This window comes from Anolis carolinensis, chromosome 1 (genome assembly GCF_035594765.1).
Source record: "Anolis carolinensis isolate JA03-04 chromosome 1, rAnoCar3.1.pri, whole genome shotgun sequence".
Taxonomy (NCBI): domain Eukaryota; kingdom Metazoa; phylum Chordata; class Lepidosauria; order Squamata; family Dactyloidae; genus Anolis; species Anolis carolinensis.
In genome coordinates this window covers 265,219,438-265,245,869 of record NC_085841.1, presented here as the reverse complement: position 1 = coordinate 265,245,869, position 26,432 = coordinate 265,219,438, and the positions used below count along the sequence as shown (strand labels likewise).

The window sequence follows — 26,432 nt, the reverse complement described above, 5'->3', positions numbered from 1 at the left end:
ACCTGCTTGTGGAAGGGCAGCAGGGATGGGGCTATTCTGGTTTCTCTTGGGAGTGAATACCACAGCCTGGGAGCAGTCCTCTCCCGTGTTTCCACCAAGCATGCTTGAATGGATGGTGGGACTGAGAGAAGGCTCTCCTCAGTAGATCATAGATGTCTCCCATGTTCATAGAAAGAGATGCAGTCCTTCAGATAACCTGGACCAGAGCCATATAGGGCTTTGTAGGTCAAAACCAGCACCTTAACTTGTGCTCTGAAACATGTTGGCAGCCCGTGGAGCTATCACAACAAAGAAGTTGTATGCTTCCTGTAGCTAGTCCCAGTTAGCAGTCTGGCTGATGCTCTTTGGACCAACTGAAGTTTCCAATCACTTTTCAAAGGCAGCCCCATGTAAAATGCACTACAGTAGCCCAACCGGGATGTAACTAAGGTATATGATTGTGGCCAGATCTGACTAGCTTTAACTGTGCAAAAGCACTCCTGGTCACTGCTGATACCTGGGTCTCCAGATTCAGAGCCGAATCCAGGAGTACTCCCAAACTGCAAATCTGCATTTTCGGGGGTGGGTGGGGGTGTAACCCCATCTAACACAGGCTGACTCCCTATTCCCAGATCTGTTTTACAACTGACTAAGAGCACCTCTGTCTTGTCTGGATTAAGCTTCAATTTGTTTGCCTTCATCCAGTCCATTATAGCTACCAGGCACCGGTTTAGCACAGGAACCATGTCCTCAGAATTAGATGAAAAAGAGTGATAGAGTTAGGTGTCATCTGCATATAGATGGCACCACACTCCAAAACTCCGGATGACCTTTCCCAGCAGTTTCATGTATATGTTGAACAGCATGGGGGACAATACAGAGCCCTGAAGGACCCCACAGGCCAATGGCCAAGGAGTCGAACAGAAGTCCCCCGGCACCACCTTCTGACAATGTCCCTCTAGGAAGGAAAGGAGCCACTGAAAAACAGTACCTTCAAGCCCCATCCTAGAAAGGCAACCCAGAAGGATACCATGATCAATGATATCAAAAACCGCTGAAAGGTCCAGGAGAATCAACAGGGACACACTCCCACTGTCTAGCTCTCTGTGGAGGCTATCCACCAAGGCGACTAAACTATCTCTATCCCATAACCAGGCCTGAAACCAGACTGAAATGTATCTAGATAATCTGCTTCATCCAAGAACCCTTGGAGTTGCGAAGCTACCACATGCTCCAGAACCTTGCCTAAAAATGGGAGCTTGGAGACTGGTTTGTAGTTGTTCTGGTCAGAGGGGGTCTAAGGAAGGTATTTTTTTAAGTTGGTACTAAGTTTGCAAGTGGAAGGAGAACTATATTCCATGTAGGCAGAACCGGCCCTAGGTATTTTTCAAATGTAGGCAAACAGAATTTTGGTGCCCCCCCCAACCAATCACTGAAAAATAAAAGTGTTGGATAAGCAAAAATGTTTGATAATAAGGAAGGATTAAGGAAAAGCCTATTAAACATCAAATTACATTAAGATTTTACAAATTAAGCACTAAAACATCATGTTTTACAACAAATCAACAGAAAAAGCAGTTCAATACCTTGCAAAGGCAGGCCGCAGGAGACAGGAGTTGCCTCGATGGCGCCCCCAACAAGATGGCGCCACAGGCAACTGCCTAGTTGGCCTGGTGGTTGAACCGCCTCTGCATGTAGGCAACCCCCTTCCTCTAATAAATGGAAGGTTCCACTAGATTTCTGTGCCAATGTCCTTCCATTGATGGAAGGACAGCTTTGGATCCAAACCATATTTTTCCATCTAATTCTTAGCGTTAGGGAAATGCTCTACCTCTTGCTAAAATTTATCAAGTAAATGACTTTATTTTTAACTGTAAAAAAAGATTAGTCCTGTGTTTTGGGGTAAAGTAATGTGTTTAGGTTTATGTTGATGCTCTCCTGAAAATATGTAGATCTGTTTTGACTGAGGATATTTTTGAGACTACTATTCTTCCTATAGATTTTCAGCAAAATCAATGTTCTAGTCATATTTCAGAAATGTTTTTGCAAATCTTTTCACAGTTAAAGAAGAGTAGTTGTATTTCAGTGAATAAATAAATCCTTGTTGAATTGATTTCTATTTTCTTCACTAATTAAAGCCCAGTAAAATCTATCTTAAATCTAAGGGCAGGATCCTAAATATTCCAGGCCAACTCCCAGGTGCACTTGATGGAAGAAGAAACGTTTTCTTTTTATGGTTGTCCCTTGATATGTCACACTGACTTGAATTTTTTTGAGGATTGTTTCATCAGTAATCTTGATCTGTAAGTTATTATGGAAGAAGCTACAAAGGCATCATAAAGAAACAGGGGAGGATCTGAGCAACACTTTTTTTCCACCTCTGGTTCCTAGCACTTGACATTTTTGCTCTCAATACCTTTCAGACCTCCTGCTGCTTTGCCTTCTGCCTTTTCAATTTTGACAAATATGTGAAGCATGGCAGAAAATAAGTACATGACCTTAAAATAAAGTCAACACCAGAAAATTTGCTGATTTCCACTGGTTAGTATGCATCTGTCAGCATCCCTTTATTTGGTTCAGTGTAAAAGTAAAATATGTCTTCTACTTACGGCATTTTCCTTGTGTCTTGCCCCTCCAGTCAGTACAAGCACCTTTAGCTGTGCACAGGTAAGCATACATCTCTAAGTACTCGCAGCTCAGGGAATCATTGGCTGAGTGACAGGCTTCATGGAGGCAGTCTTCATAGAATACTCTGGGTGGCAGAACTTTATGGCAATCTTCAAAGATACTTCAGAGAGAAAAAAGATGTGTTTCAGCCATGACTTGTACTCATTGTCTGGGTCCAAATAGTTACAATATGGAAGAAGATAATAAGATAATACAGCAGAAAAGATAATAATTTGATCAGCAAGGATTTCAGTTTCTTAAAAGATATACAGTAGAGTCTTGCTTATCCAACCTCTGCTTATCCAACGTTCTGGATTATCCAACGTAGTCTGCCTCCTGCCCAGATCCGCAGCTGTTTCTCTAGGCAGCAAGGACTGAACTTTTTATGAATTTAACTTCCAACAATGTTTTACCATAAGTTCATTTTATGCAATTCTATCTTTATTTGTAGTCAATCTTTTTAGTAGTCAATGTTTTAGTAGTCAATGTTTTGGTGCTAAATTTGTAAATGCAGTAATTACTACGTAACATTATCGTATATTGAACTGCTTTTTCTGTCGATTTGTTGTAAAACATGATGTTTTTATGCTTAATTTGTAAAATCGTAACGTAATTTGATGTTTAATAGGCTTTTCCTTAATCCCTCATTATCCAATTTTTTTTGTTTATCCAACGTTCTGCCAGCCCATTTATGTTGGATAAGTGAGATTCTGCTGTATTTGTGTCTTACTGCTGAAAGGAATCTTCCCACCAGCATGCCAATACCACTAAAGTAATGATTCTACATTGTTGCAGTGCCGCTCTTCGTTTTCATATAGGGGCAGTCCCTGAGTCACAAACATCTGACCTACAAACTATAGGGGTGAGACAACTATGGGGGTGAGACAACAGAAAGTGAAGGGAAATTCACCCATGGAAGGGTTATAATGGGGGGAAAATGTCTCCATTGAAGCTTTATCACCAATCCTTGTTTCTACAACAAGCCAATTTTTTTTTCAAAATCAGTGAGGTGAAATCTTCTGAACAGGGGCACAGACAACCAAGCAAACATCATGAGGGTTTTAACCCTTTTCTATGCTATCATTTAAAAGGTATATATTTTGGCCAGAGTTACACTTTAAAAATGTACCTGTTCTGACTTACGTACAAATTCAACTTAAGAACAGATTTACAGAACCTATCTTGTTCATAAATAGGGGACTGCCTGTATAATGAAATTTAAAATAATCTGGATATTTAGAAGGTACTAAAACAACACTGTCCTCAGTATTAGACGGCTTTGTGATATATTGTAAGGACAATAAATGAAAAGAGATGCTGTACACTTATAGGAAGTAAAAGAACATGTTTTTGATAATACATATATTGGCAATAATATGGTTATTATTTCGTATGCTACGTGCATCACAGGTTTTATTATAGATTTTGTCTGAAATGCATGTAAAAACTGAATTTAACTTACTCGCTCACAATCAGCTCACAGAGAGGAGAAGGAGTTGTGCAGATGGTTGGTGTGGGTGACACAGGCGTTGGTGTCGGCGTTGGTGTCACTCTTTCACAGTAGGGCTTATTTTCATCATAAACCTGCCATTCAATGGCCATTTCTAAGCAGGAACTAGCTTCATGGCCACTGGGCAAGCGGCAATCATCCGACTGGTCATTTGAACAAGTCCCTGGGAGACAGAAAGAGTTAAATACACAGAGTGCATGAGTGTTGAGCATGCTTTCTTTGAATGTCACCAGCATCATGGAGCTTGTTTCCTAACTTCAAACATTCCTCATTGTTTTTGGTCTATTAAGGAGTGCAGTAATCTGAACTCTATGCTTCCCATTCTTGGAGATGGGTAAGAGCTAGTATAGTGCCATGACTTGAATGTTGGACCAGGACTCTAGAAGACAAGAGCCCAAATCCTGGTTCAGCCATGGATACTCACTTGGTGACTTTGGTTAAATCAGACACACTGAACTCAAGAGGAAGGCTGTGGTAACCCTCTGGCTAAATCCTGCCAAGAAAACCCTAGAATAGTTGGTGTTGACTTGAAGGTGCATAACAACAGAAAATCTGCCATACACTAAGCCAGCCTTTTGATATTCTTAGACTACTTCTTTCTACATACTCCAATTGGCAGAAGCTCTTTCTTGGCCTTGAAACTCTTCTGTAGTGGATATACGAGGATCTGTGGCCATGCTGCCTCAATGTTACCATCAAATTTTCTTTATGGTGATTCTTATAGTAGTGTACCTTTTTTGCATACTCATTATACTATTTTGAAGGAATAGCCTTGTGAGAAAAGATTTAGAGTTCCACAATGTAATTCTTTTACTTACCACACTGTCCCTCTGTGTTGTGTTCAAACATGCCATAGGGGAGTTCTACTGAGAATGAGAGCCCATTGAAGGTAACAAATGCACCAATGGCAGGGATTTGAGCAACCATAGTATTGGTATTAGTAATCATTATGCCATCTATTTCACAGTAGACACAATAGACTGGCTTATCATCGGAAAGAATCTAAAAACATCAAAAGAAAGAACAAGCTTAAGATGGGAATCAAATGCCAACCGGGATAATATATCTTTCAGCAGTTTAGATCAATTTGCCCTATTAGTACTGCTCTCCTATCCTCCAGACTAGTTTTGATACTGCATTGATTAATAGGGAGATGCCTCTTTATTTATTTATTTACTACATTTATATCCCGCTCTTCTCACCCCGGAGGGGACTCAGAGCAGCTTACAAATCAAATGAACATACAATATATTATTAGCATAGCACAATATAAGCATTAAATTACTATATTACCATTATATGGTAATATTATTAGTAAAATTACATTTAATATATAATATATAATTCATATTATTATATTATATTATAATTAGTATAATATTGTATTACATTATAATATTATCAATATTATAAGTATATACAATATATTATATATTTATAAATTATTATTATATATATATATGTGTGTGTGTGTGTAAAATTAGCATAGCATGTTGCTATGGTACAGGAGACAAGATGGAACCATCTTGTACTGGTGTTGTGGACACGCATGGGCAAACACACACACAGAGTTTAAGTATTTTTTTAAAAATTAAAATTTGGAATAAAAGTATTTGCAATACATCAACAAATATAAAGTAACACATTTATTTAGTTTTCATACCAACTACCAACCCCCATTCATCACAAACTAACTTCATATTTTACAATACTATATTTTTATTAATTTTCTATGGAATGGGGTGGGGACAAGGAGAGGGAAACAATGGAAAGGGGGAAGGGAAAAAGGAAGAAGAGAAAAAAGAGATAAAGTTTGGCATTTTCTCAGGATGGATCTACACTGTAGTTTTAATGTAGTTTAATACTACTTTAATTGCAATGGGTCAATACTTTGGAATGATGGAAGTTAGAATTTTACAAGACCTTTGCCTTCTCTGCTGAAGAGTACTGGTGTCTAACCAAACTACAAATCCCAGGATTCCATAGCATTAGGCCATGACAGACTGAATACAAGCATTCCTTAAAACTGCATGGACAATGATAAGTTAAATTATCCAACTATTGATTGGCTGAATCATCTTGGTGCAATTATGGCTTTTTATTTTGTTTTGTTCTATTCAAGTAGCATTATTATATACAGTACATATATATTTAAAAAGCAAGAACACATTACCATATTAGTTCGCACTCCATTGTGCACCTGACTGCTTAGCGTTATCTTCGCGGAGTTGTAATTTATAATAATGGCTCTGGAACAGGACTGCTCATTAGTTGGATCACAGAAGTAATTGTCAACCAAAACACTGAAGTCTCCATGTTTATTCACAATCTCTTTCACCAGGATATAAGTGCAATTGTCATGGAAAGAGTAGTAAGTACCATCAAAAGTCATATAGTGATAATTATCCCAGCCAGTACAAATACCTAGAATGGAAAAAACAAAACAAAGTATTTAGTGCTGAAATGAATAAATGTAAATAAAAGGAAATTAAGAGTCCAAAATCTTTAGTATTAATGATGTTCCACTGATCAGTTTTAAAAGACCAGTTGCAAGCTTGTACATCCATTAGAAACTGTGCATTACTGCTAATCAGGACAAGAACATAATGCACCCCAAGTGTCTTAACATCTAATGCTATAAACTTCAATTTTTTCCCTTGACCACTAAGGTTTGAATCCTCTACTTGGCTATCTGGGAGTAGGTCCAATTTGATTCATTCAATATGAATAGTTCCGTACTATAAATTATTGTACTTACATTCACACTCATAGTGAGGACAACCATCCTGATCTTCTATTTTGATTGGTTCAAGTCCACTTGCACATTCTATCTTTTCTGGTGGTGGTTGAGGTATCAAAACAATTCTGTTGTTTCCTTCACAAGTCGCCATGGTGCAGTTGCTTAACATCCAGGTTTCATTGATCTTGAAGTGAACCAAAGGAATTTATTCTAAGATGACTGTACATATGAGAAAGAGGTCATCCCCTCACATGCATTTGGTGAAATGGGTATACAATTGGCCCTCCATATTTATGGGCTTAACTTTTGCTGATTTGATTATTCATGGATTTATTTTAATTTGTTGTCTGTATGAATCTTTATGTCCTCCACGGTCCATTTCTGTCAAATACTTATCGAGGAACAGGTCCTCTAATGGAAGTTAACTATAGAATCGTATTGGTAAACGAGGCATTATACACTGCCTTTGGTGTTTGTTGCTGTTATTTTAGACACTTCTCTATCTGCTAAAGAAATTGCCTGATTTAAGAAACACAACAGAAACATTCAAAATCTGAAACTTATCTTCATCATTATCTTTATTTCCATCCCGCCTTTTTCCTCATAAGGACTCAAGGTGGCTAACTATCATATAAAACACCTAATAAAAAATTTAAATAACACAGATACATTGTTTTAAAAATGTTAGTGGGATATAAAGTTAAAATACAGTTGAATAAATAAATAAATACAATTACAACTACATTTAAAACTCGCAAATCTCCCCAAAAACCCACCGACAACGTACCCAGCAGCAGATTCCCCTAAATGTCTGGCAGAAGACATATATCTCAATCTGCTTGCGGAAGGCAAGCGAGGATGAAGCCATCTTGGTCTCTCTTGGGACGAAGTTCAAAAGTCAGGGAGCAGCCAATGAAAAGGCCTTCTCTCTTGTTCCCACCTTACTCACTTAAGCAGGTGGTGGGCCAGAGAGAAGACACTCTCCAGAGTATTATAAATTTCTAACAGGTTTGTAGAGAGAGATACGGTCCTTCAGATAACCTGGACCTAAACCCAACTTTTCATCCCAACTAGCGTAGATCCTTGAATCAATGGAATGTTTGTAAATGTTGATTGATCAAGGTCTCATTATTTCAATGGATCTACTCTAGCTCAAAGTAACAATTGGGTTTAGGTGCTATTTACCATAGGCAATAACAAGATGAGCGATGCCCTGCAAGCAACTGTGCCTTTCTTACTCTTTCTTCAGGATTTAAAACAACAATCAGATGTCCAGCATCTTGAAAGTGAAATCCTATTGGATTGACTGCCCAGCTTTCCGTTAGTATTTACTATATCAGCAGGGAGCAGATCAATGTTTGCTGAACATCAGAGTATGATAAATTAAATTATGGCTTAAATTGATTTAAAATAGTGACTACTTTACCAGTAACTCTAGTTTACTGTTCATTGTTTATATGAGGGCTGTTTTTTTGTTCTTTTAAATGGTAAGCCACTTTGCGTGCCAATTCTGGAAGAAAACCAGGATACAAGTAAGTGATCTTAATAGTGCCACCACCACCACTACCAATAAAAGTGGGTTACCTTTCTAGGTGGCTCAATATCAAGGCAACCTGGGACTTCTGATGTGGTCGGTACAGGTGAAGAAGTGTGTGATTTAGTGGTTTTCACAACAGCGCCTGTTCCTGGAGGTGTAACTGATGGAATTAAAGTTGATGGTTGGGGAGGAGGCGTTGAAGGACATGATCCCTGGTGCCTTTCAATTTCACAGTTCTGGTTGCAAGTGGCATAAAAACTACATCCAGCACTATCAGTTCTATTATAGATTATATCCCCTGTTCAGAAAAGAAACAAAAATAAATGATCTGGAAAGCAACATTTGCAAACATTGAACCTCAAAATATTATACAATGCATGAATAACTTGGATGTATTTGTTTGCCTACATTCAATTGAATGTTTATGCCATTAAGTAAATGCAGAAGATTTAACTTCTACAGAATCTTACAATGTCTACTCAAAAGTAAGCGTGATTGAGATCAGTGGTGCTTATTCCCAGGTAAGTATGCATAGAATTAGCTCTCTATATAAAAAGCAAAGTGTGCCAGTTTGTACCACAAAGGCTGTTGATAGGTGAAGTGGCCCTCTGTGAAGTCACTGAGAGAAAAAGGTGACATGTATGAAAGAGAGGGAGAGAGGACCCACATTGCCATGGAGGCACTATGTAGCTAGGCCATCTTAGAGCTGGAGAAGGGAGAAAGGGCAGGAGAAAGGAGAATGGAAAGAAAGAAAAAGAAAGGGAGGGAGGAAAAGGAGGGAGAGAGGGAGGGAAGAGGAAACAGTATGAGGGGAGGGAAAAAGAATGAAGGGATAAACGTGTGACCCCTCCAACACTTGGGCAACACCGAGTATGTACACTAGTAACTACATATAGGTTGAGTGTGGTTGTTTGGGTGTTGTACTACAACTCTGGATTAGAACCTCTGCTCAGACATGAAAACTACTGGGTGACCCTGGTTAAGTTACACACTCTCAGCCCCAGAAAAATCCCTGTGATAGGTTTTCTTTAGAACAGGAATCCTCAAATTGTGGCCCCCTCGCTGTCTGGGCCTCCAACTCACAGAAGCCCAAGCCAGCTTTTGTTCAGTGGTCAGGAATTTTGGGAGTTAGAGGCTTAAACAGCTGGAGGGCCACAGTTTGAGGATGCCTCCTTTAGGGTGGCAGAACAAGAAAATCCACGTGGATGAGAACCATAAGTCTTGGAGATGATCCCAGAAAGCTAATTATGCTCACATATTGTAGAGTTGAATTAAATTTTGCAGTTGCTTTGGAATGTATCTAAAAATGTTGGTAGTTGGTGGAGAAATATATCCAGTTTCTCACTGATTTGATAGGTACAGATAGTTTTTAAATCTGCAAAATTAACAAAACTCATTGGGCAGAGCCTAATAAGGTATTTGTAGCAGAACTGCTGTTTCCATCAAAACAGGCAATTTTGATGGAAAATCCTTCATACAGCAGGTTCCCTACCTGCACATCTTAAAATCCAGAAGGGAATAAATACATTTGGCCTAGGCTTTTAGGATCTATGCTAGGCAAAGGCCGCACCAGCAGGGGGAGTAACAGAAAGTCTCTATTCTGCTAAAGCTGGATACCAAAAGGCTCTATTGGTTCTTGGCCATAAAGTTAACAATACTGAAAGACAGCAAAGAACAGCAAAACTGAGACATCTCCTTGTATTGCTTTCATGAAATGAAGGTAAAACTGTGATCCTGAAAAGTGTTTTTCTTTGTTGTAACTATTGTAAAGTTATTTAAATTGTGACAGTCACGTAGGTAGATATATACTGAAATGTATATTAACTATCTCTATATTTCTTGTTACAGTATTGTTCTGCACCTCTGACTTGACTCTGAGCCTCTTCACATTTATCTCCTCATTGCTGCGTTTCACCCTTTCCTCCTTCCCCCATCACATTAGGGAATGGGACAAGGAGTGTTGTCAGATGGGGAAAATGAGAAAAAATGCGGGTAGCTCAATTGGAACTTCCCAAAAAACACTTTCTTTCTCATAATGGCCAAGGAAGCATCTTGTAACGCTTCCTTGGCATTTGAAGGGTCATTGGAGCAGGGCCAGCCGAGAATCATGTGATGATGCTTGGCAGGCCCTGTCCTCAAAGAGCTGTAAAAGGTCAATTTGCCCCAATGTGATGAGGTCGTCTGACTATGGCAACCCTTTCTCAGTGCTTTCCTTGCCACATTTTTCAAGAGAAGACTTGGCATTACTGCCTTCTTAAACTGAGAGAGTATGACTTGCCCAAAAATGACCCAGTGTATTATATGGCTGAGTGAAGATTTGAACCTTGGTCTCCTGGATTATTGGTCCAGTTCGCAAACCTCTACACCAGGGGCACCGGAAGCAGGCCCACACTCCCCATTGAAATCCTGATAGGTTTATGTTGGTTAAAATTGATCTTATTTTTTAAAATATTGTATTGTTGTTTCATTTTGTTGCTTTTTTTCCACTACAAATAAAACATGTGTAGTGTGCATAGGAATTAGTTCATATTTTTTTTCCAAATGATAATTTGGTTCCTCAACAGCCTGAAGGATTGCCTTCTGCTTAAAAATTTTGAGGACTCCTGCTCTACACCATGGTGGCTCAATCTATATATTGTATATTGTTAAATTATCTTTTCTTGATCTCTGCATTAGGATTAATATTATTACTGATCTTGTTAGTATTAATAAGCACACATTCTACACATAAATAATTATTTTAAAATAATTAGTAGATATAAATGAAGGATTATCCCATGGCAGTAGATGTAAATGACAAAGGCCAAGTAAAAAAGGGAGAAAACAGGAGAGATGGGAGGGATCCATTGTGGAGGACGATTTTTGCCACTCAGGGAGGGTAACCTTGCTGCAGTGACAGAATGAATCGATATTCCAGGTCTCTATAAAACAATTGGCAAACAAATTGTTGGAAATGAAACAGCATTCAGCATTTAAAGTGTCAGAGATGTCTTAGAACAATGGTCATAGAGTTAAGTGACTCAAAGTTCCATCTCTTATGCACCTATCACAACCTCTTTGATGTGTAAACTGGTACACTTAAAGATTGTTTTATGACCAGTCCTTTCTTAATTATGGTGAAACATATTCAGGAAACATAGTCAGGGATAGCTGTGCTGGCCATATAGCCAAATACAACAAACACAGTTCATCTTCCACATTCGTGGGTTTGACTTTTGCAGATTTGATTATTCACAGATTTGATTAAAACATTATCTCTAGGAATCTTTAGGTCTTCTAGTATAACACTATAGAACAGTGGTTCTCAACCTGGGCTCCCCAAATGTTTTTGGCCTTCAATTCTCAGGAATCCTAACAGCTGGTAAACTGGCTGGGATTTCTAGGAGCTGTAGGCCAAAAACATCTGGGGACTCCAGGGTGAGAACCACTGTTCTATAGAATCATATAGTTGGAAGAGACCTCATGGGCCATCCAGTCCAACCCCCTACTAAAGAAGCAGGAAAATCACATTCAAGGCACTCCCGACAGATGGCCATCCAGGCTCTGCTTAAAAGCCTCCAAAAAAGGAGCCTCCACCACACGCCAGGGCAGAGAGTTCCACTGCTGAACAGCTCTCACAGTGTGTAGTTCTTCCTAATGTTCAGGTGAAATCTCCTTTCCTATAGTTTAAAGCCATTGTTGCTAGTCTCCAGGGCTGCAGAAAACCAGCTTACATCCTCTTCCCTATGACTTCCTCTCACATATTTATACATGGCTATTATGTCGGCTATCATGTCTCCTCTCAGCCTTCTCTTCTGCAGGCTAAACATGCCCAGTCCTCATAGGGCTTGTTCTCCAGACTCTTGATCATTTTAATTGCCCTCCTCTGGACACATTTCAGTTTGTCAACATCTATCGGAAGTTCATAGAGTCATGATGGAGAACTTGGGCCCCTTCCACATGGCTGAAGAAAATCCCACATTTTCTGCTTTGAATTTTTTTTCGTGTCAGGAGCAACCGGAGTTGCTTCTGGAGTGAGAGAATTGGCCATCTGCAAGGACGTTGCCCAGGGGATGCCCGGATGTTTTGATGTTTTACCATCTTTGTGGGAGGCCTCTCTCATGTCCCCGCATGGAGCTGGAGCTGAAAGAGGGAGCTCATCCACGCTCTCCCCGGGTGGGATTCGAACCTGGCAGCTTTCAGGTCAGCAACCCAACCTTCAAGTCACGAGGCTTTTATCCCCTAGGCCACTGGAGGCTTGAATTGAAATATATAGCAGTGTGGACTCAGATAACCCAGTTGAAAGCAGATATTGTAGGATTTTCAGCCCTGATATTTTGGGTTATATGGTTGTGTGGGAGGACCCCTAGTGATTCCTAGAAACGTTTTCTCTCAGGCTAAAAAAATGTGGTTTTTCACTGTCATGAGGGTCCTGATCCCTTAATCCCAGCAAATGTGGAGAACTAACTGTATAGTGAAACAAATTTAATTGAGTGCTAGGTTTGCATCCTTAGATCACTTTCACATCTTTCTTACAATAAAGGCTTTGTTGACTTCTTTAATCATTGGTGCTTTTTACAGAATTTCTTACTGTTATAGACATGCATACACTCCATCATAAATGAATGAATGATACATGTAAAAATAAAAAAACATTGAAAATAGCAGAATATATCCTGACAAAAGACTGATTAAAGAAGATAAGTAAAATGATCCAAAAGCAGTGTTTCTTAAGTGTTCTGATTGTGGCTGGGGGGGGGGGGGGCAGCACTTCCCCCTCTCTTTGTGCATTCTGCTAGGCCAGTGGTTCTCAACCTTTGATCCTCCAGGTGTTTTGGACTTCAGCTCCTACAATTCTTAAGTTGAAACACAATATATTTTAGAGACACTCACCAGGAGAATAGAAAGAATCTGTAACTCCAGACACATGACAGAAACAAGGAGTGGTTCTGCTTAAAGTGACTGTTGTAATTCCCATGGTAGGGATAATGGAACTAGTTGATGCTGTTGAAGGTATAAGAAAAAGTAAGAAATAAGGCAAATAACAGTGATCATAATGGAAATTACAAAACATTTAATTTTTTTAAATTAACATATCTACATCCCACCTAATATCCAAGAGTCACAGGGAAGTATACAATAAAACAGTTTTACAATCTAAAATAACTGAAAGTGGTGTGCTTTTCAGAACTTTGTATGCTTTTTGTTTTAAATATATTATGAAATGCATTTTGAACTGTTTTAAACTACATACTTTTAATAGAATGTAATAGGATATTTTAGCCAAACTTTTGTTTAAAATGTTAAGCCTTCTTAGGTCCCTTGATGAGAAAAGGTGGTGTACATATAGAATATATCAATCAAATGAAGAAATAAAATGAAAATAATATAAATAATGTAAAGAAATGAAAAGCACATTGAACAGTTGACCAAGACAGTTCTAAGAATACTCCTAAGCTACACACCTGCTCTTTCAGAGTGGGTGCAACTCTATCCAGAGCATGTTGCTTACTCCAATTCCAGAACCTAAAAACTACCAATCCCCAGAGCCTCCATCTCCTCAGGAATGAGTTTAATTTATTGGCCCACAAGAAATCTCAAGGAGACATAGATCTGAATGCCACTACTATGCTTGTAGCAGTCAGTCTCAATCTCCTAAAGACTCCATCCAATGACTTCATGTGAACAAGGGAGACACAATGGAAACTTATAACATCCAGCAGCTTAATGGCTAGGAGGCTCAACAGAAGTCTTCCAGTGTTGATGTCTGGAAATGCATTAAAGATAGCAGTAGAATCACTGTAACACAATGTTTTCAATTCCCATTCAACTGAGCCAAATGAACATAACTGAAAGCCCCAAGAAAACCAATAAGGTAGTACCAAGAATAACCAAGATGACCTTGGGCTGGAATCACACTAAAATGGTTATGTTGGTTAATGGAATGTAAAAATATTCCATATGGAACATGATATATTAGAATATTATAAATATGTTCAAAGGTCAAATGAATACCATGGTCATGGCCATGTAATTGAGAGTGAATATCACAAAATATTGTCAGAATGGAATAATGGTGTAGAAAAGGGCATAATAGTTTATGGAAAATAGTCTCTGGCTCAGAGAAGGAGCTCCAGCTGGTGCATTTCGAGACAACTAGAGCAGATCACAAGGTTGAATGGCTCTCATTCCAAAGAAGCTACAGTAGAGTCTCGCTTATCCAACGTAAACGGGCCAGGAGAACGTTGGATAAGCGAATATGTTGGATAATAAGGAGAGATTAAGGAAAAGCCTATTAAACATTAAATTAGGTTATGATTTTACAAATTAAGCACCAAAACATCATGTTATACAACAAATTTGACAGAAAAAGTAGTTCAATACACAGTATTGTTATGTAGTAATTACTGTATTTACGAATCCAGCACCAAAATATCATGATGTATTGAAAACATTGACTACAAAAATGTGTTGGATAATCCAGAACGTTGGATAAGCAAGTGTTGGATAAGTGAGACTCTACTGTATTTATAAACCAAAAAGTTCAGAAATCAATGCTATTTTGAAACAAAAGTAACATAATATCCCGAGAGAATACTTTGTGTACAAGAAGGCTTATCTACATAATAGTAATGTTAGCATACAGACAAATGGAAATCAATATTTCATGGAAATCTAAAATCATGGAAGAAGGTATGGAAAGGAAATAGAAAACCGAGAATGGTGAATCAAGAGACACTACTATTATCAAAAACATACTATATTCATATTTTATTCCCTTACCAGTAGTAAAAGAAGAACTGGAGGAAGCTGTAGAGATTGTCACAGTAGGTTGTGATGAAGTCCTAGGTGTAGCTAAGGAAGAAGTTGATGGAGGCAAGGTGGATGTGGATCCAGAAATGCCAGGGGTCTTTCCTGATGTCTGGATTGTTGCTGTAGGCTTGGAAAAGGGAGTGGATTCCAAAGATGTAGCTGTCACAGTAGAGGCTTTCCTGGGGGTTGTTCCTGGTGTGCTGACCGGGGCTGTTACAATTGGGGTGGTGGACACAACTGTTGTGCTCTGCGTAGTGGTGGAAGCCTGCGGCACTGGGGTGGATCCTGCAGAAGATGCTGGCAGTGTGCTCTTTCCCGGGATGGTGCTTTGTAGGGTTGTGGTGGCAGCCGTCGTGGGAACCGGTGGTGTGGTTGCAGGATTGCAGTGGCTGTTGTCACAACATCGGAATCTGGCCTGGTAGTTAAAACACAAATTCATCGTTCCGGTCTGCTTTGCATTCTCGCACAAAAGCCCAGTTTGGAGGCTGCATTGAAGCTTCTGACCGAGGTCCTCCAGGCTGACATCCGGGTAGTCCTCTGCTCGGCACTCAATGTCCTCAGGTTTGTCGCAAAGCTGGCCCCCATTTGCTCGGATGGTCTCCTGGTTTTCCATGTCTCCGTCTTCTGGGTCTGAGCTTGGATAATGGTTATCGAACCAAGCGGTCCATTTGCATCGAGGCTGGCAGGTGGTAGTGGAAGAATATGGTGGACCCGTGGTGGTTGTCGTTCCTGAGGTTGGGATTGTTGCCGTAGGCTTGGATACGGGGGTGGACTCCAGGGATGTAGCTGTCACAGTAGAGGCTTTCCCGGGGGTTGTTCCTGGTGTGCTGACCGGGGCTGTTACAATTGGGGTGGTGGACACAACTGTTGTGCTCTGCGTAGTGGTGGAGGCCTGCGGCACTGGGGTGGATCCTGCGGAAGATGCTGGCGGTGTGCTCTTTCCCGGGATGGTGCTTTGTAGGGTTGTGGTGGCAGCCGTTGTGGGAACCGGTGGTGTGGTTGCAGGTTTGCAGTGGCTGTTGTCGCAACATAGGAATCTGGCCTCGTAGTTGTGACACACGTTCATCTTTCCGGTCTGCTTTGCATTCTCGCACAAAAGCCCAGTTTGGAGGCTGCATTGAAGCTTCTGACCGAGGTCCTCCAGGCTGACATCGGGGTAGTCCTCTGCTCGGCACTCAATGTCCTGGGGCTTGTCGCAAATCTGGCCCCCTCCTGCTCGGATCGTCTCCGGGTTTTCCTTGTCTCCGTCTTCTGGGGCTGAGCTTGGATAATGGTTATCGAACCAAGTGGTCCATTCGCATCGAGGCTGGCAGGTGGTAGTGGAAGAGGATGGCGGACCGGTGGTGGTTGTCGTTCCTGAGCTTGGGATTGTTGCCGTAGGCTTGGATACGGGGGTGGACTCCAGGGATGTAGCTGTCACAGTAGAGGCTTTCCCGGGGGTTGTTCCTGGTGTGCTGACTGGGGCTGTTATAATTGGGGTGGTGGAAACAACTGTTGTGCTCTGCGTAGTGGTGGAGGCCTGCGGCACTGGGGTGGATCCTGTGGAAGATGCTGGCGGTGTGCTCTTTCCCGGGATGGTGCTTTGTAGGGTTGTGGTGGCAGCCGTCGTGGGAACCGGTGGTGTGGTTGCAGGATTGCAGTGGCTGTTGTCGCAACATCGGAATCTGGCCTCGTAGTTGTGACACACGTTCATCTTTCCGGTCTGCTTTGCATTCTCGCACAAAAGCCCAGTTTGGAGGCTGCATTGAAGCTTCTGACCGAGGTCCTCCAGGCTGACATCGGGGTAGTCCTCTGCTCGGCACTCAATGTCCTCAGGTTTGTCGCAAAGCTGGCCCCCATTTGCTCGGATGGTCTCCTGGTTTTCCATGTCTCCGTCTTCTGGGTCTGAGCTTGGATAATGGTTATCGAACCAAGCGGTCCATTTGCATCGAGGCTGGCAGGTGGTAGTGGAAGAATATGGTGGACCCGTGGTGGTTGTCGTTCCTGAGGTTGGGATTGTTGCCGTAGGCTTGGATACGGGGGTGGACTCCAGGGATGTAGCTGTCACAGTAGAGGCTTTCCCGGGGGTTGTTCCTGGTGTGCTGACCGGGGCTGTTACAATTGGGGTGGTGGACACAACTGTTGTGCTCTGCGTAGTGGTGGAGGCCTGCGGCACTGGGGTGGATCCTGCGGAAGATGCTGGCGGTGTGCTCTTTCCCGGGATGGTGCTTTGTAGGGTTGTGGTGGCAGCCGTTGTGGGAACCGGTGGTGTGGTTGCAGGTTTGCAGTGGCTGTTGTCGCAACATAGGAATCTGGCCTCGTAGTTGTGACACACGTTCATCTTTCCGGTCTGCTTTGCATTCTCGCACAAAAGCCCAGTTTGGAGGCTGCATTGAAGCTTCTGACCGAGGTCCTCCAGGCTGACATCGGGGTAGTCCTCTGCTCGGCACTCAATGTCCTGGGGCTTGTCGCAAATCTGGCCCCCTCCTGCTCGGATCGTCTCCGGGTTTTCCTTGTCTCCGTCTTCTGGGGCTGAGCTTGGATAATGGTTATCGAACCAAGTGGTCCATTCGCATCGAGGCTGGCAGGTGGTAGTGGAAGAGGATGGCGGACCGGTGGTGGTTGTCGTTCCTGAGCTTGGGATTGTTGCCGTAGGCTTGGATACGGGGGTGGACTCCAGGGATGTAGCTGTCACAGTAGAGGCTTTCCCGGGGGTTGTTCCTGGTGTGCTGACTGGGGCTGTTATAATTGGGGTGGTGGAAACAACTGTTGTGCTCTGCGTAGTGGTGGAGGCCTGCGGCACTGGGGTGGATCCTGCGGAAGATGCTGGCGGTGTGCTCTTTCCCGGGATGGTGCTTTGTAGGGTTGTGGTGGCAGCCGTTGTGGGAACCGGTGGTGTGGTTGCAGGTTTGCAGTGGCTGTTGTCGCAACATAGGAATCTGGCCTCGTAGTTGTGACACACGTTCATCTTTCCGGTCTGCTTTGCATTCTCGCACAAAAGCCCAGTTTGGAGGCTGCATTGAAGCTTCTGACCGAGGTCCTCCAGGCTGACATCGGGGTAGTCCTCTGCTCGGCACTCAATGTCCTGGGGCTTGTCGCAAATCTGGCCCCCTCCTGCTCGGATCGTCTCCGGGTTTTCCTTGTCTCCGTCTTCTGGGGCTGAGCTTGGATAATGGTTATCGAACCAAGTGGTCCATTCGCATCGAGGCTGGCAGGTGGTAGTGGAAGAGGATGGCGGACCGGTGGTGGTTGTCGTTCCTGAGGTTGGGATTGTTGCCGTAGGCTTGGATACGGGGGTGGACTCCAGGGATGTAGCTGTCACAGTAGAGGCTTTCCCGGGGGTTGTTCCTGGTGTGCTGACTGGGGCTGTTATAATTGGGGTGGTGGAAACAACTGTTGTGCTCTGCGTAGTGGTGGAGGCCTGCGGCACTGGGGTGGATCCTGCGGAAGATGCTGGCGGTGTGCTCTTTCCCGGGATGGTGCTTTGTAGGGTTGTGGTGGCAGCCGTCGTGGGAACCGGTGGTGTGGTTGCAGGTTTGCAGTGGCTGTTGTCGCAACATAGGAATCTGGCCTCGTAGTTGCGACACACGTTCATCTTTCCGGTCTGCTTTGCATTCTCGCACAAAAGCCCAGTTTGGAGGCTGCATTGAAGCTTCTGACCGAGGTCCTCCAGGCTGACATCCGGGTAGTCCTCTGCTCGGCACTCAATGTCCTCGGGTTTGTCGCAAAGCTGGCCCCCATTTGCTCGGATGGTCTCCTGGTTTTCCATGTCTCCGTCTTCTGGGTCTGAGCTTGGATAATGGTTATCGAACCAAGCGGTCCATTTGCATCGAGGCTGGCAGGTGGTAGTGGAAGAATATGGTGGACCCGTGGTGGTTGTCGTTCCTGAGGTTGGGATTGTTGCCGTAGGCTTGGATACGGGGGTGGACTCCAGGGATGTAGCTGTCACAGTAGAGGCTTTCCCGGGGGTTGTTCCTGGTGTGCTGACCGGGGCTGTTACAATTGGGGTGGTGGACACAACTGTTGTGCTCTGCGTAGTGGTGGAGGCCTGCGGCACTGGGGTGGATCCTGCGGAAGATGCTGGCGGTGTGCTCTTTCCCGGGATGGTGCTTTGTAGGGTTGTGGTGGCAGCCGTTGTGGGAACCGGTGGTGTGGTTGCAGGTTTGCAGTGGCTGTTGTCGCAACATAGGAATCTGGCCTCGTAGTTGTGACACACGTTCATCTTTCCGGTCTGCTTTGCATTCTCGCACAAAAGCCCAGTTTGGAGGCTGCATTGAAGCTTCTGACCGAGGTCCTCCAGGCTGACATCGGGGTAGTCCTCTGCTCGGCACTCAATGTCCTGGGGCTTGTCGCAAATCTGGCCCCCTCCTGCTCGGATCGTCTCCGGGTTTTCCTTGTCTCCGTCTTCTGGGGCTGAGCTTGGATAATGGTTATCGAACCAAGTGGTCCATTCGCATCGAGGCTGGCAGGTGGTAGTGGAAGAGGATGGCGGACCGGTGGTGGTTGTCGTTCCTGAGCTTGGGATTGTTGCCGTAGGCTTGGATACGGGGGTGGACTCCAGGGATGTAGCTGTCACAGTAGAGGCTTTCCCGGGGGTTGTTCCTGGTGTGCTGACTGGGGCTGTTATAATTGGGGTGGTGGAAACAACTGTTGTGCTCTGCGTAGTGGTGGAGGCCTGCGGCACTGGGGTGGATCCTGCGGAAGATGCTGGCGGTGTGCTCTTTCCCGGGATGGTGCTTTGTAGGGTTGTGGTGGCAGCCGTCGTGGGAACCGGTGGTGTGGTTGCAGGATTGCAGTGGCTGTTGTCGCAACATCGGAATCTGGCCTCGTAGTTGTGACACACGTTCATCTTTCCGGTCTGCTTTGCATTCTCGCACAAAAGCCCAGTTTGGAGGCTGCATTGAAGCTTCTGACCGAGGTCCTCCAGGCTGACATCGGGGTAGTCCTCTGCTCGGCACTCAATGTCCTGGGGCTTGTCGCAAATCTGGCCCCCTCCTGCTCGGATCGTCTCCATGTTTTCCTTGTCTCCGTCTTCTGGGGCTGAGCTTGGATAATGGTTATCGAACCAAGCGGTCCATTCGCATCGAGGCTGGCAGGTGGTAGTGGAAGAGGATGGCGGACCGGTGGTGGTTGTCGTTCCTGAGCTTGGGATTGTTGCCGTAGGCTTGGATACGGGGGTGGACTCCAGGGATGTAGCTGTCACAGTAGAGGCTTTCCCGGGGGTTGTTCCTGGTGTGCTGACCGGGGCTGTTACAATTGGGGTGGTGGACACAACTGTTGTGCTCTGCGTAGTGGTGGAGGCCTGCGGCACTGGGGTGGATCCTGCGGAAGATGCTGGTGGTGTGCTCTTTCCCGGGATGGTGCTTTGTAGGGTTGTGGTGGCAGCCGTCGTGGGAACCGGTGGTGTGGTTGCAGGTTTGCAGTGGCTGTTGTCGCAACATAGGAATCTGGCCTCGTAGTTGCGACACACGTTCATCTTTCCCGTCTGCTTTGCATTCTCGCACAAAAGCCCAGTTTGGAGGCTGCATTGAAGCTTCTGACCGAGGTCCTCCAGGCTGATATCCGGGTAGTCCTCTGCACGGCACTCAATGTCCTCGGGTTTGTCGCAAAGCTGGCCCCCATTTGCTCGGATGGTCTCCTGGTTTTCCATGTCTCCGTCTTCTGGGTCTGAGCTTGGATAATGGTTATCGAACCAAGCGGTCCAATTGCATCGAGGCTGGCAGGTGGTAGTGGAAGAATATGGTGGACCCGTGGTGGTTGTCGTTCCTGAGGTTGGGATTGTTGCCGTAGGCTTGGATATGGGGGTGGACTCCAGGGATGTAGCTGTCACAGTAGAGGCTTTCCCGGGGGTTGTTCCTGGTGTGCTGACCGGGGCTGTTACAATTGGGGTGGTGGACACAACTGTTGTGCTCTGCATAGTGGTGGAGGCCTGCGGCACTGGGGTGGATCCTGCGGAAGATGCTGGCGGTGTGCTCTTTCCCGGGATGGTGCTTTGTAGGGTTGTGGTGGCAGCCGTTGTGGGAACCGGTGGTGTGGTTGCAGGTTTGCAGTGGCTGTTGTCGCAACATAGGAATCTGGCCTCGTAGTTGCGACACACGTTCATCTTTCCCGTCTGCTTTGCATTCTCGCACAAAAGCCCAGTTTGGAGGCTGCATTGAAGCTTCTGACCGAGGTCCTCCAGGCTGACATCCGGGTTGTCCTCTGCTCGGCACTCAATGTCCTCGGGTTTGTCGCAAAGCTGGCCCCCATTTGCTCGGATGGTCTCCTGGTTTTCCATGTCTCCGTCTTCTGGGTCTGAGCTTGGATAATGGTTATCGAACCAAGCGGTCCATTTGCATCGAGGCTGGCAGGTGGTAGTGGAAGAATATGGTGGACCCGTGGTGGTTGTCGTTCCTGAGGTTGGGATTGTTGCCGTAGGCTTGGATACGGGGGTGGACTCCAGGGATGTAGCTGTCACAGTAGAGGCTTTCCCGGGGGTTGTTCCTGGTGTGCTGACCGGGGCTGTTACAATTGGGGTGGTGGACACAACTGTTGTGCTCTGCGTAGTGGTGGAGGCCTGCGGCACTGGGGTGGATCCTGCGGAAGATGCTGGCGGTGTGCTCTTTCCCGGGATGGTGCTTTGTAGGGTTGTGGTGGCAGCTGTCGTGGGAACCGGTGGTGTGGTTGCAGGTTTGCAGTGGCTGTTGTCGCAACATAGGAATCTGGCCTCGTAGTTGCGACACACGTTCATCTTTCCCGTCTGCTTTGCATTCTCGCACAAAAGCCCAGTTTGGAGGCTGCATTGAAGCTTCTGACCGAGGTCCTCCAGGCTGACATCCGGGTAGTCCTCTGCTCGGCACTCAATGTCCTCGGGTTTGTCGCAAAGCTGGCCCCCATTTGCTCGGATGGTCTCCTGGTTTTCCATGTCTCCGTCTTCTGGGTCTGAGCTTGGATAATGGTTATCGAACCAAGCGGTCCATTTGCATCGAGGCTGGCAGGTGGTAGTGGAAGAATATGGTGGACCCGTGGTGGTTGTCGTTCCTGAGGTTGGGATTGTTGCCGTAGGCTTGGATACGGGGGTGGACTCCAGGGATGTAGCTGTCACAGTAGAGGCTTTCCCGGGGGTTGTTCCTGGTGTGCTGACCGGGGCTGTTACAGTTGGGGTGGTGGACACAACTGTTGTGCTCTGCGTAGTGGTGGAGGCCTGCGGCACTGGGGTGGATCCTGCGGAAGATGCTGGCGGTGTGCTCTTTCCCGGGATGGTGCTTTGTAGGGTTGTGGTGGCAGCCGTCGTGGGAACCGGTGGTGTGGTTGCAGGTTTGCAGTGGCTGTTGTCGCAACATAGGAATCTGGCCTCGTAGTTGCGACACACGTTCATCTTTCCCGTCTGCTTTGCATTCTCGCACAAAAGCCCAGTTTGGAGGCTGCATTGAAGCTTCTGACCGAGGTCCTCCAGGCTGACATCCGGGTAGTCCTCTGCTCGGCACTCAATGTCCTCGGGTTTGTCGCAAAGCTGGCCCCCATTTGCTCGGATGGTCTCCTGGTTTTCCATGTCTCCGTCTTCTGGGTCTGAGCTTGGATAATGGTTATCGAACCAAGCGGTCCATTTGCATCGAGGCTGGCAGGTGGTAGTGGAAGAATATGGTGGACCCGTGGTGGTTGTCGTTCCTGAGGTTGGGATTGTTGCCGTAGGCTTGGATACGGGGGTGGACTCCAGGGATGTAGCTGTCACAGTAGAGGCTTTCCCGGGGGTTCTTCCTGGTGTGCTGACCGGGGCTGTTACAATTGGGGTGGTGGACACAACTGTTGTGCTCTGCGTAGTGGTGGAGGCCTGCGGCACTGGGGTGGATCCTGCGGAAGATGCTGGCGGTGTGCTCTTTCCCGGGATGGTGCTTTGTAGGGTTGTGGTGGCAGCCGTTGTGGGAACCGGTGGTGTGGTTGCAGTTTTGCAGTGGCTGTTGTCGCAACATAGGAATCTGGCCTCGTAGTTGTGACACACGTTCATCTTTCCCGTCTGCTTTGCATTCTCGCACAAAAGCCCAGTTTGGAGGCTGCATTGAAGCTTCTGACCGAGGTCCTCCAGGCTGACATCGGGGTAGTCCTCTGCTCGGCACTCAATGTCCTGGGGCTTGTCGCAAATCTGGCCCCCTCCTGCTCGGATCGTCTCCGGGTTTTCCTTGTCTCCGTCTTCTGGGGCTGAGCTTGGATAATGGTTATCGAACCAAGTGGTCCATTCGCATCGAGGCTGGCAGGTGGTAGTGGAAGAGGATGGCGGACCGGTGGTGGTTGTCGTTCCTGAGGTTGGGATTGTTGCCGTAGGCTTGGATACGGGGGTGGACTCCAGGGATGTAGCTGTCACAGTAGAGGCTTTCCCGGGGGTTGTTCCTGGTGTGCTGACCGGGGCTGTTACAATTGGGGTGGTGGACACAACTGTTGTGCTCTGCGTAGTGGTGGAGGCCTGCGGCACTGGGGTGGATCCTGCGGAAGATGCTGGCGGTGTGCTCTTTCCCGGGATGGTGCTTTGTAGGGTTGTGGTGGCAGCCGTTGTGGGAACCGGTGGTGTGGTTGCAGGTTTGCAGTGGCTGTTGTCGCAACATAGGAATCTGGCCTCGTAGTTGTGACACACGTTCATCTTTCCGGTCTGCTTTGCATTCTCGCACAAAAGCCCAGTTTGGAGGCTGCATTGAAGCTTCTGACCGAGGTCCTCCAGGCTGACATCGGGGTAGTCCTCTGCTCGGCACTCAATGTCCTGGGGCTTGTCGCAAATCTGGCCCCCTCCTGCTCGGATCGTCTCCATGTTTTCCTTGTCTCCGTCTTCTGGGGCTGAGCTTGGATAATGGTTATCGAACCAAGTGGTCCATTCGCATCGAGGCTGGCAGGTGGTAGTGGAAGAGGATGGCGGACCGGTGGTGGTTGTCGTTCCTGAGCTTGGGATTGTTGCCGTAGGCTTGGATACGGGGGTGGACTCCAGGGATGTAGCTGTCACAGTAGAGGCTTTCCCGGGGGTTGTTCCTGGTGTGCTGACCGGGGCTGTTACAATTGGGGTGGTGGACACAACTGTTGTGCTCTGCGTAGTGGTGGAGGCCTGCGGCACTGGGGTGGATCCTGCGGAAGATGCTGGCGGTGTGCTCTTTCCCGGGATGGTGCTTTGTAGGGTTGTGGTGGCAGCCGTCGTGGGAACCGGTGGTGTGGTTGCAGGTTTGCAGTGGCTGTTGTCGCAACATAGGAATCTGGCCTCGTAGTTGCGACACACGTTCATCTTTCCCGTCTGCTTTGCATTCTCGCACAAAAGCCCAGTTTGGAGGCTGCATTGAAGCTTCTGACCGAGGTCCTCCAGGCTGACATCCGGGTAGTCCTCTGCTCGGCACTCAATGTCCTCGGGTTTGTCGCAAAGCTGGCCCCCATTTGCTCGGATGGTCTCCTGGTTTTCCATGTCTCCGTCTTCTGGGTCTGAGCTTGGATAATGGTTATCGAACCAAGTGGTCCATTCGCATCGAGGCTGGCAGGTGGTAGTGGAAGAGGATGGCGGACCGGTGGTGGTTGTCGTTCCTGAGGTTGGGATTGTTGCCGTAGGCTTGGATACGGGGGTGGACTCCAGGGATGTAGCTGTCACAGTAGAGGCTTTCCCGGGGGTTGTTCCTGGTGTGCTGACTGGGGCTGTTATAATTGGGGTGGTGGACACAACTGAGGTACTTTGCATAGTTGTGGACATTGACGGAACTGAGCTGGAGCCTGCGATAGATGTTGGTGTATATGCAGGTGTTGTTTCAGTAGTAATTGATGTGATTGGTATAGTGGTTACCACACTACATGGTTTATACTCACAGCAGAAGAATCTGACCTCATAATTGTAACAGATTGGTGGAAACTGGTCTTTGTTATTACAAATCAAGCCATTAGTTTTGCTGCAAGTTATCTTTTGATTTAATGCTTCCAATTTTTCATTGGGAAATCTTTGTGCTCTGCATTCCACTTGATCTGGGATTTTACAAAAGTTATATCCTTGGTTTCTTATGTTTTGTGGTGTTTCATAATCACCATTGTTTTTATCATAACTTGGGTAGCTGACATCATACCATTCTGTCCATTCACATTCTATGTGCACACATGATGTTGTGCTTTGTGTCGAAGCTCCTGTAAAAAAAAATGGTTTAATTTAATTTAATTTCATTTGATTTTGATACTTATTTTTCCGTCTTTCTCTTCGGTAATATGACTGATACATTTCTTTAAGTAAAGTTATGATTACCAACGCTATTCTGCATCCTGTTTTTTCTTTTTTTTTCTTAAAAAGTTATTCTGCACCCCCAAAATTCTCATTCATGACATTGAACTTACATCAGTTATGCCTGCAGGAGTTATTTTCTTAACCAGGAATTAAAAGGGTTATTAATGTCAAGGTTAATTCTTTTTTTAAGGAGAAAATTTCTCTGAAGCCGGAAACAGTTTTTGTGTGTGTCTGAATTATCTCCACATCTTCTAGGTAAGTTATTGTTGGCATATTTGTTTTCTATTCGTGTTCTAGTTAATCCAAGAAGGGTACCTGCCCCCCCACCCATCCCATCACTCAGCTTATGTATTTGAAATGTAGAAAGCAGCCAGTCAATAAATTAGGATACTATATTATTCTATGTTTAATGTGGTTGTTATTTAAAAATATTTAAATCGTTCAAAAGAATCCAAACCCTTACAGTATTTTGTATAGCTGAAGAGCAAATTTTCATGGTATAATAATATAATTTACCATGATTTCGTATGTAATGTTTTAAATGTTTGATATGTTTGTTTTTAATTTAATTTAATATTAATTTTAATGTCTGTATTATATATTTTAAGGCAATGAATAATTGCCTCCATGTAAGCCACCCTGAGTCCCCTTTGGAGTAGAGAAAGGCAAGGTAGAACTACAGCAAATAATAAATAAATAAATAAATAATAAAACCCTATCTCCCCGGGGGAGTCAGGATGGATTCCAACAAACAAAAAACACAGAGACAAACATTCAGTGCCTCAAGCCAAGCATAAACATGAATACATTAACAACCCACCCAATCCCAAAGCAAATCAGCATCAAACAACTACTGGCAATTATAACATAGAACCTAAAATTGCATTAACAGTTAAATAACAAAATTATAACTAACCAAAAAAACATGAACCCATAAGTTCACAAAAAAAATTATCCCTCCAAATTCGGGAGTGAGTGAAATTCACTATTCATTAGAATGAAAAAAACTAAGAATTTTAAC

At 44.9% G+C, this 26,432-nt stretch overlaps 1 protein-coding gene across 1 annotated transcript in view; it reads right to left on the bottom strand.

The window, feature by feature from the left end:
- Positions 1–26,432, bottom strand: part of LOC107982821 (mucin-5AC) — an 80,491-nt gene that overhangs the window by 15,462 nt on the left and 38,597 nt on the right. The window contains exons 30-37 of the mRNA XM_062966247.1: positions 15,196–25,314; positions 13,306–13,416; positions 8,481–8,731; positions 6,915–7,080; positions 6,330–6,580; positions 4,975–5,158; positions 4,109–4,319; positions 2,589–2,767 (exon numbers count right to left, since the gene is read on the bottom strand). Of these exons, the coding sequence (XP_062822317.1) occupies positions 2,589–2,767; positions 4,109–4,319; positions 4,975–5,158; positions 6,330–6,580; positions 6,915–7,080; positions 8,481–8,731; positions 13,306–13,416; positions 15,196–25,314 (11,472 nt within the window). The remainder of the gene's footprint in view (positions 1–2,588; positions 2,768–4,108; positions 4,320–4,974; positions 5,159–6,329; positions 6,581–6,914; positions 7,081–8,480; positions 8,732–13,305; positions 13,417–15,195; positions 25,315–26,432) is intronic.